Source organism: Pezoporus occidentalis, unplaced genomic scaffold, assembly GCF_034315485.1.
Source record: "Pezoporus occidentalis ecotype Australia unplaced genomic scaffold, CSIRO_AGI_Poc_V1 ctg38, whole genome shotgun sequence".
Classification (NCBI taxonomy): Eukaryota; Metazoa; Chordata; class Aves; order Psittaciformes; family Psittacidae; genus Pezoporus; species Pezoporus occidentalis.
In genome coordinates this window covers 5,009,788-5,025,073 of record NW_026915702.1, presented here as the reverse complement: position 1 = coordinate 5,025,073, position 15,286 = coordinate 5,009,788, and the positions used below count along the sequence as shown (strand labels likewise).

Here is a 15,286-nt window from a genome sequence, read left to right as displayed (position 1 = left end):
ACATCTGACAGAAGACTGGATAGGACTGTTGTGAGGAAAGGCCTTTACAGTAGATGAAGCCAACAATTTACAAATCTGTGTTTTAAGTTTTGCCTGTGTCTTTGTATGTTAATTTGGTGTAAGTCTCCTGTTTAACAGTCTGAAAAGCTGACAAGCATCCATTGAAAGTTTTATAATAGTTACTCTTGTCCACACTTGAACTCTCTGCTGACAGCATACAAGACTATTCTTAGTGGGTTCTGTCCTTTGTCTGAGTTGGTCATTTAAAGTCAGAGCCTGTTCGAGGGGTTTGTTTTTGTTGGTTTTGTTTGTGGTGGTTGTTTTTTTTTTCTTCCCAGAAATTTAGTCTACAATTTTTTTGTTGTGTTTCATGGAGTGTATTTGTGCTATTGGGAATTGCAGTACTTGACAGTTGGTTTCATCTAAAGGGGGAATCCTGTGAACTTGGAAGTGTGCATTGCATTTTATGTTGGTATTTGATTAGCTTCTTCAGCAAGTAGGTAGTAAATCCTTCACAAGTTAGAAATATTGCTATTAGGATCTCAGCGTTTACAAACACCAGCTTCTGTGCTTGGGTGCGGAAAACATTTGTTCTAGAAATTTGTAGTTCTGGAATGCTTGCTATGTAGGCAGTGTGTGGGATAAAAATCATGAGATGCTATGAGGAGTTTAAAGTAACATTTTTGCTGACCTGTTTAATTAAATTGCAAAATACTTATTCTTTGTAAACACAGACCTCTCTATTTGGAAAGTAGAAGGATATAGAATCTGTCCAAAATGATGTTTGTTACAATTTCACAGTAGTGAGTCATAGGATCATAGAATCGTTTAGGTTGGAACAGACCCTTAAGATGGAGTCCAACTGAGTCTATCTTTTTAGTACTTTTTAGTAAGATCTTGTGTAACTGGCTAAATAGCAGCTTTGAAAATCAAATACTGCTTTACTTGTTTCTTAAAATTTATTGGAGCTTTGCTAGCTCAACTCAGTTCCTTCAGAGTACTATATGTGAAATTGATCTGTTAAATGGTCTTTTGGTTATTTGAACATGAAGATGCTTAGATTTTTCTATTTCCAAAGGTGAAAGTTGGCTTTGAAATAAAAGTTATAATACAGATGTAGTCCTACTATTTAGCTGAGCTTCAGATCAACTGTGCCATGGATGGTGCAGCAGGGTTAGTCATAGGCCTGGGTTTATATGCTAGGTATAAAAGCACCAGTACTAGCTGTGGAACTATTGACAGGTGAGGGCAGATCTTGATTACTAAACTTTGAGGCAGAAGACCTTCAGATTATAGTAGAATTTGGGGTAAAACACGGTTCTGCTGCTTGCTGTGTTAAATTGTCTCAAGTTGCACATGCTTTGCTTCCACACTTCACCAGTCTGCCTAATGAAGCATAAGAATCTACCTGCTTTCTGGCAAGGAGATGTAGTAAGAGTGTGAGACTTAGCCGAAGTTACGTTACTACTGAACTGTGTGAATAAAAGTTTTAAATTGGATTTTCATAGGATGCGTTGCTTCTTTTTTTTTTTTTTTTTCCTTTGAGGAGTGTGAAAAGGGCACAAAATGTGCAAGAAATGAAAACACCCATCACTTATTAAAACTTTCTTTTGTCAGTGATCCCCAGACAGTTAGCTTAGCCTGTCATTTAAAACTAAGCAAACAAAAAATAACCACCATTCTTTAAAATTCAGATCTGACACACTGCTATTTTTCTAGTCTGAGCAGAACTGTAGTCTTTTTATTAATATTTATGCTAGACATAAATAGTAACTGAGCCAATAAGACTGTTCAAATGACTGGCAGTAGTGAAGCTGAAATAAAGTATCACACTTGAGTAGTAGGCAATAAATAGCATCCTTTACTAGATGATTGAGGAATATATAATCAAGTCTGTCTAAATTTGGGTGGGGTTTGGTTGTGACAGTACAGATAGCTCTGGCATTTTATATGCAGCTGTCACATGAAATCTTGATACTGGTGTTCCTGTTTAAAACTTTCTAAAACAGAATTAGTTCTCATTTTGCTCCATGGACAACTTATTCATGCTGAGATAAAGGAGGAAGTTTTACAAGTGCATCCATCAGATAACCTGGCTGCGTTCTGCATTTAGGAGTGCAAAAAGGGTGAATCTCCTTTTAGAATGGGACAGTAAGGTGTAATTTTCTTACTAAAGCAAAGACTGTTGGGCAAGCTGCAGGCTTTTTATCATGCAGTTGAAGAAAAAAACCAACCTGAGCATGCTGTTTCTATTTTCCATTAAATAAAATAGGGGAGTGCACCTTCCAGGAACTCACTGTTGATGTTAGGTACTCCGTAATAAATTACTTAGGTTTTTTTCTTTCTTATTATGTGTTTGTGGTTATATTACTGAAATGGCTTTTGTGAGAGTTCTAGGTATTTGTTACATGTGAATCCTAATGACATAGAGAAACACACCTGACTCCAAAAAACAGCAGAAAGATTATTACAAATAATTAAATTTTGATACTGTGACTAGCCCTGATGCTGACATGCTTGGTTAGCCAAATATGGCAAATTTTTAGCAGAAAGAGTACTTCACGAGGTTATATAAATCAAATGCTGTAATATTTCTTAAAGATTTCTGTCAAATGCAGGGGTATATACTTTCTGCAAATTGTTTGAATAAAAATATTAACCCAAAGCAAATTACAGTAATTTCATTAATAAAGCTAATCTTTGAACTTTTGCCACCTGTTTATGCTTAAGTCCATAATTATGTTTTTACAGATGATGTCTTAGCTGGGTTTACAGATGCTTCTGGTGTCACAATAACAAATGACTTTTGTACTGATGTCTTTGTTTTCTATTTATAATAATATATTGATACTGAGCTCTGATGGCAGCTCAGAGTCTGAGAACTATTGCTACTTTTTGAAGAAACTTGCAGGTTGATAAAAGGTCTTTTACTTGGACATTAGCTAAGGATGGCATAAAGCAATCTTTGTTGACAGGCCTACTTTATTTCTTAGCTAGTTAACTCTGCAGCATGCTAGCTCCTGTTGCTGCTGACACTCATTCTGCTGTGTGTTGGAGTAAGGAAAGTAGTCATCATTAGAAGTGTCGTCACATCACAGTAGCAGTATTGGGGAGGAGGTGAGACAACTATTGGCAGCTGGTTTTGAATTTGCTTGAGCCTGTCATGAAGATACGTGTTTGGTTTGAAGACTATCCCAAAGACATTGCTTTACAATAGACAAATTATAGAAATAATCTGCTATACTGGTATGAAATAATATTTTAAGTTGGAAGGAACCTTTAGAGGGCATCTAGCTCGACCCTTGGCTCAAAGCCAGGCTAACATCAGAATAGATAAGGTTGCTCAGAGCCTTGTGCAATTAAATCTTGAAGATCTCCAAGGCTGTATTTCTGCTTCCTCTATGTGCAGTTGGTTCTAGTGCTTAGCCTCTTCCATGCAGATAGGTCCCCTCTTATATCTTTGGGAAACTGCTTGTGCTGCAGCTTCTTGATTGCCTTGCTTCTTTTTGTTGTGTACCTCTGAGATTTTGCTTCTGTCTTCAGCTGTCTTAAGTGGGTTTTATGGGGAGGACAGCAATTGGACACATACCCCACCTCACCAGCGCACAGCCCCACCCCACGCACCAGTAGTCTTTCCAGGATTACATAGCCCAGTTCTGTGCAGTTTTTCTATGTATGCCTTGTGCACCAGCTCCCTAATCAACTAAGACATCTTCCACTGTTTTTTGTATAGTTTTATCAATTCCTTATTTACTGGATGCTTGAGGAGGGGGAAACAGTACCTGGAACTCGGATACAGCATCATGAATGCTAACTGCTGGGGAATAGCAGCTTCTTTTGACTTGCTGACTGCAGCATTGCAGTTGGCCAGGGTTTATTCAGACTAAACAACCCAACAACCCACAGAGCTACTTGGTTACTCTCCTGTCCCTAAGGATAAGGAGGAAACAGAAGGAAGCAAAAAGACCTGTGAATCAAGATAATGACTGCTCAGCCTGGAGAAGAGAAGGCTGTGTGGAGACCTCGTAGCAGCCTTCCAGTATCTGAAGTGGGCCTATAGGAATGCTGGGGAGGGACTCTTCATTAGGGACTGTAGTGATAGGACAAGGGGTAATGGGTTCAAACTTAAATGGGGGAAGGTTAGATTGGATATAAGGAGGAACTTCTTTCCTGTTAGGGTGGTGAGGCACTGGAATAGGTTGCCCAGGGAGGTTGTGAATGCTCCATCCCTGGCAGTGTTCAAGGCCAGGTTGGACAGAGCCTTGGGTGACATGGTCTAGTGTGAGGTGTCCCTGCCCATGGCAGGGGGTTGGAACTAGCTGATCTTAAGGTCCTTTCCAACCCTAACTATTCTATGATTCTGTGATTCTATAATAGGAAAAGCAAAAGCTCACACAGGCAAGCAAAGAGAAGAATTAATTCTTTCCTTCTTGATGGGAGGCACATGTTTGGCCACCTCCTGAAAAGCAGGGCCTCGGCGTGTATGCAATGCATCACAGAATCATTTAAGTTAGAAAAGACCTTTAAGATCATAAAGTCCAATTGTTAGCCCAGGACTGCCAAGTCCACTGCTAAACCATGTCTGGGAGCATGACATTTACATGCCTTTAAATACATCCAGGGATGGTGACTTAATTGCTTCCCTGAGAAGCATGTTCAAGTGCTTGCAGTGAAGAAATTTTTCCTAATGTTCAACCTAAACCTTCCATGGCACAACTTGAGGCCATTTCCTCTTGTCCTGTCACTTGTTACTTGGGAGAAGACACCCACCTCAGTACAGCCTCCTTTCAGGTAGCTGTAGAGAGTGATAAGGTCTTCCCTCAGCCTCCTTTTCTCCAGTTCCCTCAGCCACTCCCCATAAGACTTGGGTGCTCTAGTGCTTTAGACTCTTCATAATCACCCTTCCAAAAGTTATACCAAATACCAAAACCAGAAATGTCCCCTTTCCTCCTTTCCATGAACTTTTACTGCGGACCATGGCATGATATGGTATGGAATTTCAGTTCGGTCAGCTTGGGTCAGTTGTCTTATCCTCTTGTCAACCTGCAGCCTTCTCACTAGGGGTGGGGACAGGGTGGAAAAGAGATAAAGCCTTGATAATGTGCATGCACTTTTCAGCAGTAGCAACAGCACTAGTATCTTGCTAACACTGGTTTAGCCACAGATCCAAAGTACTGAACCATATGGGTTGCTGTGAGGAAAGTTAACTTCGTCCTAGTGCACCAGCCCTGTATGTGGTTGACCTTCATTGCCACAAGGGCTAACTACTCACTGTTCAGGTTGTTGATCCCCACAGCTGTTTTCTGCAAGGTTGTTTCCTAACTTAGCCCCAAGTGTGTATTGTTGCATGGGTTATTCTGTGCCACTTGCAGGACCTCACATTTGTTTCTGTTCACTGTCATCAGATTTCTGTCAGTTCAGGCCTCTAGGTTCTTGAGGACCCTCTCGATAGCACCTTTATTCTCCAACATTGGAGACCAATGTTGGAGAGCACTTCCTGGCCTCTCAGGCTGATGTCACCTTCAGACCTGATGTGGGTGCATGCTATCCTGGCTTTCAGAACATTGATGAAGATTGGGCAGAGCATTCAACACTGTCCTGCATGACATCCTCGTCTCTAAATTGGAGAGACATCAATTTGATATATGGACCACTGAGTTGTGGTCAATGGCTCAATGTCCAGCTGGAGACCAGTAACGAGTGGTGTCCCTCAGGGATCGGTGTTGGGAACGGTCTTGTTCAACATCTTTGTTGGTGACATGGACAGTGGGATTGAGTGCGCCCTCAGCAAGTTTGCCAATGACACCAAGCTGTGTGGTTTGGTTGATACGCTGGAGGGAAGGAATGCCATCCAGAGGGACCTCAACACACTTGTGAGGTGGGCTGATGTGAACCTCATGAAGTTTAACCATGCCAAGTGCAAGGTCTGACACCTGGGTGGGAGCAATCCCAGGCACAGCTACAGGTTGGGCAGAGAAGAGTTTCAGAGCTGCCCTGTGGAGAAGCACTTGGGGGTGTTGGTTGATGAGAAACTTAACATGAGCTGGCTTCAGTGTGCACTCGCAGCCCAGAAAGCCAACCGTATCCTGGGCTGCATCAAAAGGAGCGTGACCAGCAGGTCGAAGGAGGTGATCCTGCCCTTCTACTCTGCTCTCGTGAGACCTCACCTGGAGTATTGTGTGCAGTTCTGGTGTCCTCAACATAAAAAGGACATGGAACTGTTGGAACAAGTCCAGAGGAGGCCACGAGGATGATCAGGGGACTGGAGCACCTCTTGTATAAAGATAGGCTGAGAAAGTTGGGGCTGTTCATCCTGGAGAAGAGAAGGCTGCATGGAGACCTCATAGCAGCTTTCCAGTATCTGAAGGGGCCTCTAAGAGTGCTGGGGAGGGACTTTTCATTAGAGACTGTAGCCTTCCTTAGTATCTGGATATAAGGGGAAGTTCTTTATGTATGGGTGGTGAGGCACTGGAATGGGTTGCCCAGGGAGGCTGTGAATGCTCCATTCCTGGCGGTGTTCAAGGCCAGGTTGGAGGGACTGGTTTAGTGTGAGGTGTCCCTGCCCATGGCAGGGGGGTTGGAACTAGATGATCTTAAGGTCCTTTCCAACCCTAACGATTCTGTCTTAAGCTCTAATATCCCAGTGTAGTCTCCTGAAGGTTGCCTCATTTGAGTTGCTTCCAGGTAAGTTTTAAACTGTTGACCACAAGCCTTTAAATCTGGCAGATTTTCAGACACCCTGAAGTTGATATTTATCAAATTTGGTGCTAGAATGCTGTGGGAGGTGGCATTGAAAGCCTTATTAGAGTCAAAGTAAATCACATCCACTGGTGTCCTCCATCCCCCAAACCAGCTGTTTCCTCACAAAAAGCTACCAAGTTAGGTGCAATTTGCACTTCATAAAGCCATCCTGGCAGTTCTCAATCATGTACCTGGAAATTGCTTCCAAGAGTTTTTGCTGAATACTTAGTCTGAGGATTGGGGTGAGGCTGACTCTCTCGTAATGCTTCAGATTCCCCTTTTTGCCCCGTTTTTGAAGATGAATAAATACAGCCTTTATCAGTGGGTTCCTGTGGTCACAGTGGCCTCTGAATAAGAGATTTTTATTTGATTTTATTGCAATTGGTGATACTTTTACATTGGAAACACCATAGACTTCTCACTTCTGCAAAACCATGTTGAGAAAGAGGAAATGTAGGAGGGAGGATACAGCAGAAGTCACACACAAACTGGGAGTGTGCTGTTTAAAGGGATTAGATCAAACCTCTTAAGAGTTGAAAGGTTCTTTCAGAGAAAGAAGCAGAGGTAAGTCTAGGTAAAGTAAACTAAGGTGGTTGAGGCAGCAAAAATGCCAGTTTTGTCATATGTGCTCTTATACATGCTAATTTTTTTTTGTAAGCTTCATATTTTAACGTAGTTTGCCTTTTTTATCACTTTTCTGAAACATTGAAGATGGTATTAGCACATTTGGCAAACCCCTTGCAATCTGTTCCAACAAAAAGGAGCTGGTTTATTCTTGCAAGGACCAAAAGATTGTCACAAGGACTAGAACCGTGGAGAGTTTGAAGCTGCTCATTTGCAATACTGAAGACCATTAATGCAATTTGAAGTACTTATAAAGGAGGTTTTTTGGTGAGGTGTTGATTTAAAAGGTTCTTTGAGGAATTGAGCTTTAAACTCTTTTGAAGTTGAACAGTTGATACCTGTTTGCATTAGAAACACCTGGCAGACTGTGTAAAGAATATGTTCACGTCTGTAAAAAGGCAAGCAAAAACTTTTTAGAACTGAATGATTTGTTCTTAGAGTGTCTTAATTTTGACTCGACACATTTTGATATTAAAAATTCATTTTTAGCAAATGTACTTTTAATTATTGAAGTTTTTTATATTGGTTATGTATTTTAAGTATAGAGACTAAATGTATTTTCAAAGATCACTAAAAGTCTAGTCAATTTTCACACATTTATTTTTCAGGAGCTGGTGAATCAGGAAAAAGCACAATTGTCAAACAAATGAAGTAAGTATGGTGAAATACTATCCTAGAGAAATATTTTGTTTATTTGAATAGAGAATTTATGTTTTTTTCTCCCTTCATAGGATTATCCATGAAGCTGGTTATTCAGAAGAAGAATGTAAACAGTACAAAGCTGTTGTCTACAGTAACACCATTCAGTCCATTATTGCTATCATTAGAGCAATGGGGAGGTTGAAGATAGACTTTGGTGATCCAGGCAGGGCTGTAAGTATTGAAGTACGCACACAGATACACAGCTGAAATATCCATTCATTTTCAATTTTTGTCTGTTAGTGTTTCCCCAAAAAAATCTCAAGATATCAAAAAATCTTTATAGGCTAAAAAGTTTAATTGAAAACTAAATGTCATTGGTCTTTACATGTCAAGGTGACCTACACAGCAGTCAACACTGGGCTCATTCACAACAGCTGTTTGTTTAGATACAATTCTCCAAATTCTACCTAAATTTGGAGAACTGAGTCTTAGGGAGGTTTTGAAAAACATTAAACTATGCGCTTAGGTCGCTTTACTTGTATGGACTTGTGGCCTATTATGTTCTGTAAGTATTTCAGTTAGACATCTTCATGTTGCTTTAAAACAGCGTAAATAGGTAGGTATCTACCTGCTGTCTGCATTTCTCTATTAGGTGATAGGCACAGCAATGCCTGAAACATTTTCAGCCTCTGAGCTTAATCCTGTTTCATACTAATCTCCAGTGTAGAGGACTGTATTTTACATGGGCATAACTCTGCTGCTGGTATCCCAGTTTTTTATATCATGTTAAGGATTGATGCTTTCCCCCAAGGAATAGACCTTTTCTAAGCTTTTCTGCTCCTTCTCCATCTTATTTCATCTAATGTTCCATGCACAAGCCTCTGAGTCTGTTTGCCATTCCAGCTATTAAAGGCAGTCTGTATAATTGATTCTTTTAAGGCTTACTCTTTCTCCAGTCCTAACCCTATAATTTTACTTGTGGTGACCCTGATTACGTCCATGTCTGGTGGGGAGGTTAGATGATCTGAATCTCTTTAAAATGCTGAGCTTAAGTGGTTTTGCATATCCTCTGGTTGCAGGAATACACTCTGTGCCACAGTGCTGAAATTCATCATCAAAGCTATTAGTCTGCATTGCACTGAAACTGAGTTCAGGATGTGTATTTTCATTTTCTCTGCATAGAAATTAATGTTGGAATATGGAATGCTCACTTTCTGAAGTGGGAACTAGCCTAGCACTATAATACTAGTGTATGTCTTCAGTGACTTTGTGAAATGCATTATGTATGGTTGTTAAAAGAAGACAAACATTCATAAGTTTACGTAAAGTGGGTCATAAAATTGTATATGAAGTCTAAATTTAATCTAATTCTACGTGACACCTCTTCAGTTGTAAACACAACTAATAGAAGCTTTGTTTTCATTGGCTATCCGTCTGTACATTATTCTCGTGTTTGCTGGTGTCGTTCCTTAAGACTAAAGTTTTCTAGGGCAGCAACAGTATCTTATTGCATGTTACTTCAGTATTTGCGCAATGAAGTCCTCTCGGGAGTCTGGCAGTTAATGTTGGAAAGAGGCAGATGGTAGACTTACGTTACTAAATACATAGAAAGAGAAAACGGTGTTAGCAGATAAAATGACAAGAAGATTTTGAGGGCTATTTTATGCATGATATCAATTTGAAGTCATCTTGAGTTTCTCAACTTCAGAGAGCTATGTAAATGATGAGGCAAACTTGTCAGGGCTAATCTTAAAATAGCTGTCCATCCGTTTGCACTTAGGCAGGGCTTGGTGGTCCAAATTCTTTTTTCAGAGCAACACTGCTGTGGACCATCAATTGCAGTGTCAGAAATGGAAAAAGGAATTCAGAGCATGAGTTACACATCAGTCTTGCTTAAAAAAAAAAAAAGTATGTATACTCGATTATTACAATGTAGCTGTTTAAATGTTATTTTGTTACAATTTTATCCTTTTTATTTTGAGGAAAAAGAAACGAACCAGAAAAACAAACTCAGAATTGCAATTCCTGATGAAAACCATTACATTCAGACTTCTTTCTGTACATTTCTGAGGGTTTTATTCTAAATGGGCTGAGTTTGTTTGGAAAATCATACACTCTTAATTCTGTCATAAGACTGAAGGGAAAGCAGTGAGTTTAACGTTTTCTTTTTTAAAGCTCTTGAATCGAGAGAGCACAGATTACACCAGCAGCTTCAGTAATGGTCCATCTCAAGATTGGTACATTTTCTTTTGTCCTACAGGATGTTTCAGTACTGAAGTAGAAACTCTGTTTTGAGAGACAATTAGTGAATGTACTTTAAAGGAATAAAGACTATTTTCTGAATGTGAAATTTGCTGTAATGAGCTAGAGATGGTTAAATTACTTTATGTAATCTTATTTATGAAATCTGGTATAAAAATGATGATATGCAGGGAGAAAGCTACCCCATTCCAGTATAATTAAAAGAAAGTATCTAGCATTCATTAATAATGAAAATAGGACTTGGATCAGTGCATATGAACTTGTGTCTTGTAGTACTGTTCATACTTAGAAAGGGGTAATAGAGACCACTTTGTATGTTAATATTTGGGCTGAAATTGGTTTTCTTGTTCCACCACCACCCTTCACCTCCCTCACCTTGTCCCATTTGAGAGCTGTTTGAAACAGAATAAATTTGGAGTGTTTGAAAAGTCAGACCATGTTAGGTATAAAATGGTGTAATCATTCATGACAAAATTGACTGTTAGTTTCTAAGCTGTTTCCATCATGTATCTTAATATATTGGCTCTTCTTCAAGATCTGCTGCCTTCTGTGAGTTTTAGGTCCTTGGTATTTGCATCCACAAACAGTACTCAGAAGCAGAATTGTCATTCAGGTTTCTTTTGTGCAGGCATATTGCTCACGTGACATTCTGTGAGATCTGACTATCCAGCCCTTTGATCTTTACTGCTCTGGGCTTTTTTTATATAATTATTAGTGCAACCCATTGAATTTTCAGTTGTCCACAATTTGTTCTGTGCATGTACAGTAATTAGTATTCTGTTAATTTGTTTGACAAATGCTTGGGTTTAGATTTGTAACTACTCTAGCTTTCAAAAGACTTTCAGCTATATCATAGAATGATATATATCAGATATCTGATATATGTATATGTATATCATATGTATAACTATGTATGTAAAAATCTCTTCAAGTTTGCCTTGAGTTGACTGACTGTATGTAAGCTCTTTGTTTTCAGGCTGTGAATATCAGTGTTACCGAATCCATTTGTAAACAATTTCGCTCTCCTGATCTTTGATTATTTAAGTTTACAGCAGATGGTATCTTTAGAACAATCACTACTTCCTGTGCTTAGCCTGAAATATTTGGTTTGGTTTTCCCCACCAGCCTATTGGTTGAACAGCAAAGGTGACAGAACTGGATTTTTCTACAAATTTGCCTCTGTATTTTTCACTTACTGTTTATGAGAATAACCTGACATGTTGCTTTCTAAAATCCTCCTCTTTACTGAAATACTTTCAGTTCCTGGCTGATGTGCCCAAGTCTCTTTTCTCCTTCCCGCTTTCCAGTGTCATGTGTTCTCGTAATCATTGGACAAACAGTATGTGCTGTGGGAGTAGTAGCCACAGATACGCTGATTTTTCTGCCTGACATACCTTGACATTAGGTCATGTTGAACTAATAACCAAGGTCAGGTAGCTACCCACAATAGAGTGCTAATGTGTATGGCTCACTTTCCCCTACCATGTGCTATCTTCTTTTTTCCAGTGCCTTACAGAGCTAACATTTTAAAGTTTCCTTCCTCACTCAGAATTGGATGAAGGTAGCCAACCGGTCAAATTCTGTTAAAGGAAACTGATTAATTGACATCCTGTACTCCATTAGCCTCACTCTCAAAGGCAGCCCTTATATGTAGTCTTCAAATCCAGCATTTGCTCTTTCAAGAATCTTAACGTTTCTTTGATATTGCATTACTGAGAAAACTGCATCTTTGTAGAACAATTACAGTAATGGATATTTGTAACTGATTTATCTAGAAAGGTTTTAAAAAATAATTTTCTATTTCCTGATGCAAGATTTGTTAAAAAAAATGGTCATTTGTTACTTTTAGACAAAGTCGGTTTTTGAAACTTAAGTGAATAATGTGTTTTCTTCAGTCAATCAATATACATCTGCATTACTGAATGTTCTAGTGTGCATTGTAACCGTTCTGTTCAGTTTGTGATATTTGGTAAGCAAATAAGGTTCCTTTAGACTTAAGCACAAAATGTTACTACTTCTGTTTATAAAAGCATAATTCCAGTTATAAACAGATCAGAAGCTTTATCAGCTAATGAGAAATTAAATTTATTAGTCTTTCTGTTGAAAAATGTGGGAATTAATACCCTATGTAGAGCACTAAACCCAATTGTTTTCCTTCAAGTTTTTTTTTGTTTGGTTACATTCACATTTACCAGGTTAAGAGAATAATTAATGTGCTGAATGTATTTCTTAAGTGATAATACTTGTTATATTTCTCAGTGTTTGTGTCTCCACTTTCTGTTTACATCCTAAAGGATGATGCTCGTCAACTCTTTGTGTTAGCTGGAGCAGCAGAAGAAGGATTTATGACTTCAGAGCTTGCTGGAGTCATCAAAAGACTGTGGAAAGATAGTGGAGTTCAAGCTTGCTTCAACAGATCTAGAGAATACCAGCTTAATGACTCTGCTGCTTAGTAAGTACTATGTGACAGACAGAATTCTCCTCATCTTGTAAGTAGTAGCTAAAGGAAGTGTCATCTTTTGAGGAGTTCTGCTCCCATATAAATAGAAAGCTTAGAAGTATCTGCAGAAGTATACTGTCTGCTTAGGTCAAAATGTTCCAAGTAAGCTTCAAGATTGGAAAGGAAGAGATGCGGTATAATTATCGATGAGTCATGACCTGATCAGTTTCATCTTGAGGAAGACAGAAATAACTTTCAGAGCATTTTTATTACAAAAACATGACTCAAATACTTGTTTGGTATCTGAACATGTCCAGGAAACTAGATTGCATGATGTGATTCTGTATTAGTGAGGATACTACTGTCATGTTCATAGTAGTTTCTTCTGTGGTTCAACATTGCTGCATTTTGTTTACTAATTAACAGTCTGTTAGAAGCATGTTGAGCAGAAGCAACAATCAGGATGTCTTCTATGCTAGGGTACTTCACTGAAAAAGTAAAATATTAAGGAATCAGGGGTGTGAGAAATAGGATGTGATGGCAGCAAGTAATGGTAAGTCAGTGAAGGAAAAGAGTCCAGAGGAAGAGTGGTAACAGGGTAAATAACAGTGTAGCAGTGATACTGGTCTCATAGGGCAATTTTTCAAAGCCTTATCATTCTAAATTAATTTGTAGTGTTTGAAATTGATTTTCACTTTCCTTAAAATAAGGTTCTTTAGAATAATGTAAACAACCAACATGTAGGTAACTGAGAAGACTATAACATAATAAACACGCTGGATGAATAGGAATGTTATCAAATTGTATTGAAATAATACTGATACTTTCAGCATGATTGTTACTTGTTTGCTGAAGTGCTTCTAAGGGTACAGAGGGTAGATGTCAACAAGCTGAGCTCATGATGACAGATCTCTTAAGAGATACCACTTGCACAAACTTTCTTTAATATGTATCACTTTTGTCTTAGTAACCTCCTTGGTTCTGTTTTGTTGTCTTAGATAACTCTGCCTCCAATTTCATAAGACTGTTCTTCCAGCCATACAATTGTATTCTTAAAATTGCAAACTTCTGGTTACAGTCTGAGAACATCATAATGCCTTCCCTGATTTACTATGGAAAAAGCACAATAAGATTTGTATGGCTTTTAGAAATGTTGGGCTGCTTTGCAGGAATTTTGGTAATGAAATTAAAATGAAATAAAAAGTGTGCAATTATAAATTATTCATAGAAAGTTAAAGTATTAAGCATTTTCTTAAACACATTAATTCTGGCTAAAATACAGAGTTACTATTTTCATACCTGTTACCAAGTCCAGGGTAATTTTGAGCTTTGGTTACTCAAAATAACTTGTAGATCAGTATGTTGCAAAAATGAAGGTGTTCTTCCAGTGAGTGCAAATAACATTGGTGCAAGTGGAACCGTGTTAGTATTTCAAAAGGAACCATTTTAGGATTTCAAAAGAAGAATTCTTCGTAGTGGAGTCAGTTGGATATGTTTTCTTCTGGAATGAAATATCTTTTTTGTCTCTAAAGCTAATTTCAAAAAACCTTGGAAAATTCAGGGCAAGTATGTGTTGTGTTTTTTGCCTTATCTCAGACAAAGATATTTTATAAAGTAAGTCAAGCACAATATAATGAATGGACCTAGATCTTCTTTGTAATTATGTTGCTATTTTATGAATGACTGAAAGCAGTATTTATTTTTACCTTCAGTTACTTGAATGACTTGGACAGGATAGCACAAACCAGCTACATTCCAACCCAACAGGATGTTCTCAGGACTAGAGTGAAAACTACAGGAATAGTGGAAACTCACTTTACATTCAAAGATCTTCATTTTAAGTATGTAAATCATGCTGCATGTTCATCTGTCTGTTATGGTTTTCTGTAAAGTACAATGATGTTGTTAGACAAATTTATTAAATTACAACTTGGACACCCCCCATCCTTTTTTTCCCTATGAAAAAATTCTACATGCTTGGCTGAATTTTCTGAAGGGATGTGCAGAATTATTGGAACTCTTGTAATTACTCAGAAATAACTGTGCAGATATTAAATAATGAATGCTTTGGGTGTATTGGAAGCTTTTTGTAAAGATATTTTATATGTAAATAAATCTCAAAATGCTCAATTTTCTGCCATGTTAAATAGTTGTTCATTTATCAGATTGGTCCCTTTAAATTCAGTTGGAGAGTTGGAGGCTTATGAATATTTGCTGGTGTTGTATGAAAGAGCAAACACATTTTCCTGGAGAACTTAATTAAAATGTGTTGTACTTTAGTACCTTATTTAGTAATTCAGTATGACTTATGTCTCCTGTTTTGTGGGATCGACAAAATAATGTTAAAAATCTGAACATTTTATGCCCAAAGACATTCATGATAAAAGCATAGGATAGTTTAAATGCAATAATACCCTACCTCTTCCTGATCAGGAAGAATGGAAGAAAATTCAGTAAAACTCACATTGCATCTGCGTTTAAATTGTGCAGAGACTGTTGTCATGTCTATTCAGTATATTTGTTTGGTATCTTAATGGAAAGTATTTTTTTTTTATGTAAATGCATAGCGAGTACTGT

At 38.2% G+C, this 15,286-nt stretch overlaps 1 protein-coding gene across 3 annotated transcripts in view; it reads left to right on the top strand.

Annotated features, from left to right (window-relative positions):
- The window catches only part of LOC134170540 (guanine nucleotide-binding protein G(i) subunit alpha-1), a 34,511-nt gene that overhangs the window by 13,208 nt on the left and 6,017 nt on the right, over nt 1-15,286 (top strand). For all 3 annotated transcript variants that reach the window (XM_062631984.1, XM_062631983.1, XM_062631982.1), the window contains 4 exons: nt 7,974-8,016; nt 8,097-8,238; nt 12,564-12,721; nt 14,422-14,550. In XM_062631984.1, the coding sequence (XP_062487968.1) occupies nt 7,974-8,016; nt 8,097-8,238; nt 12,564-12,721; nt 14,422-14,550 (472 nt within the window). The remainder of the gene's footprint in view (nt 1-7,973; nt 8,017-8,096; nt 8,239-12,563; nt 12,722-14,421; nt 14,551-15,286) is intronic.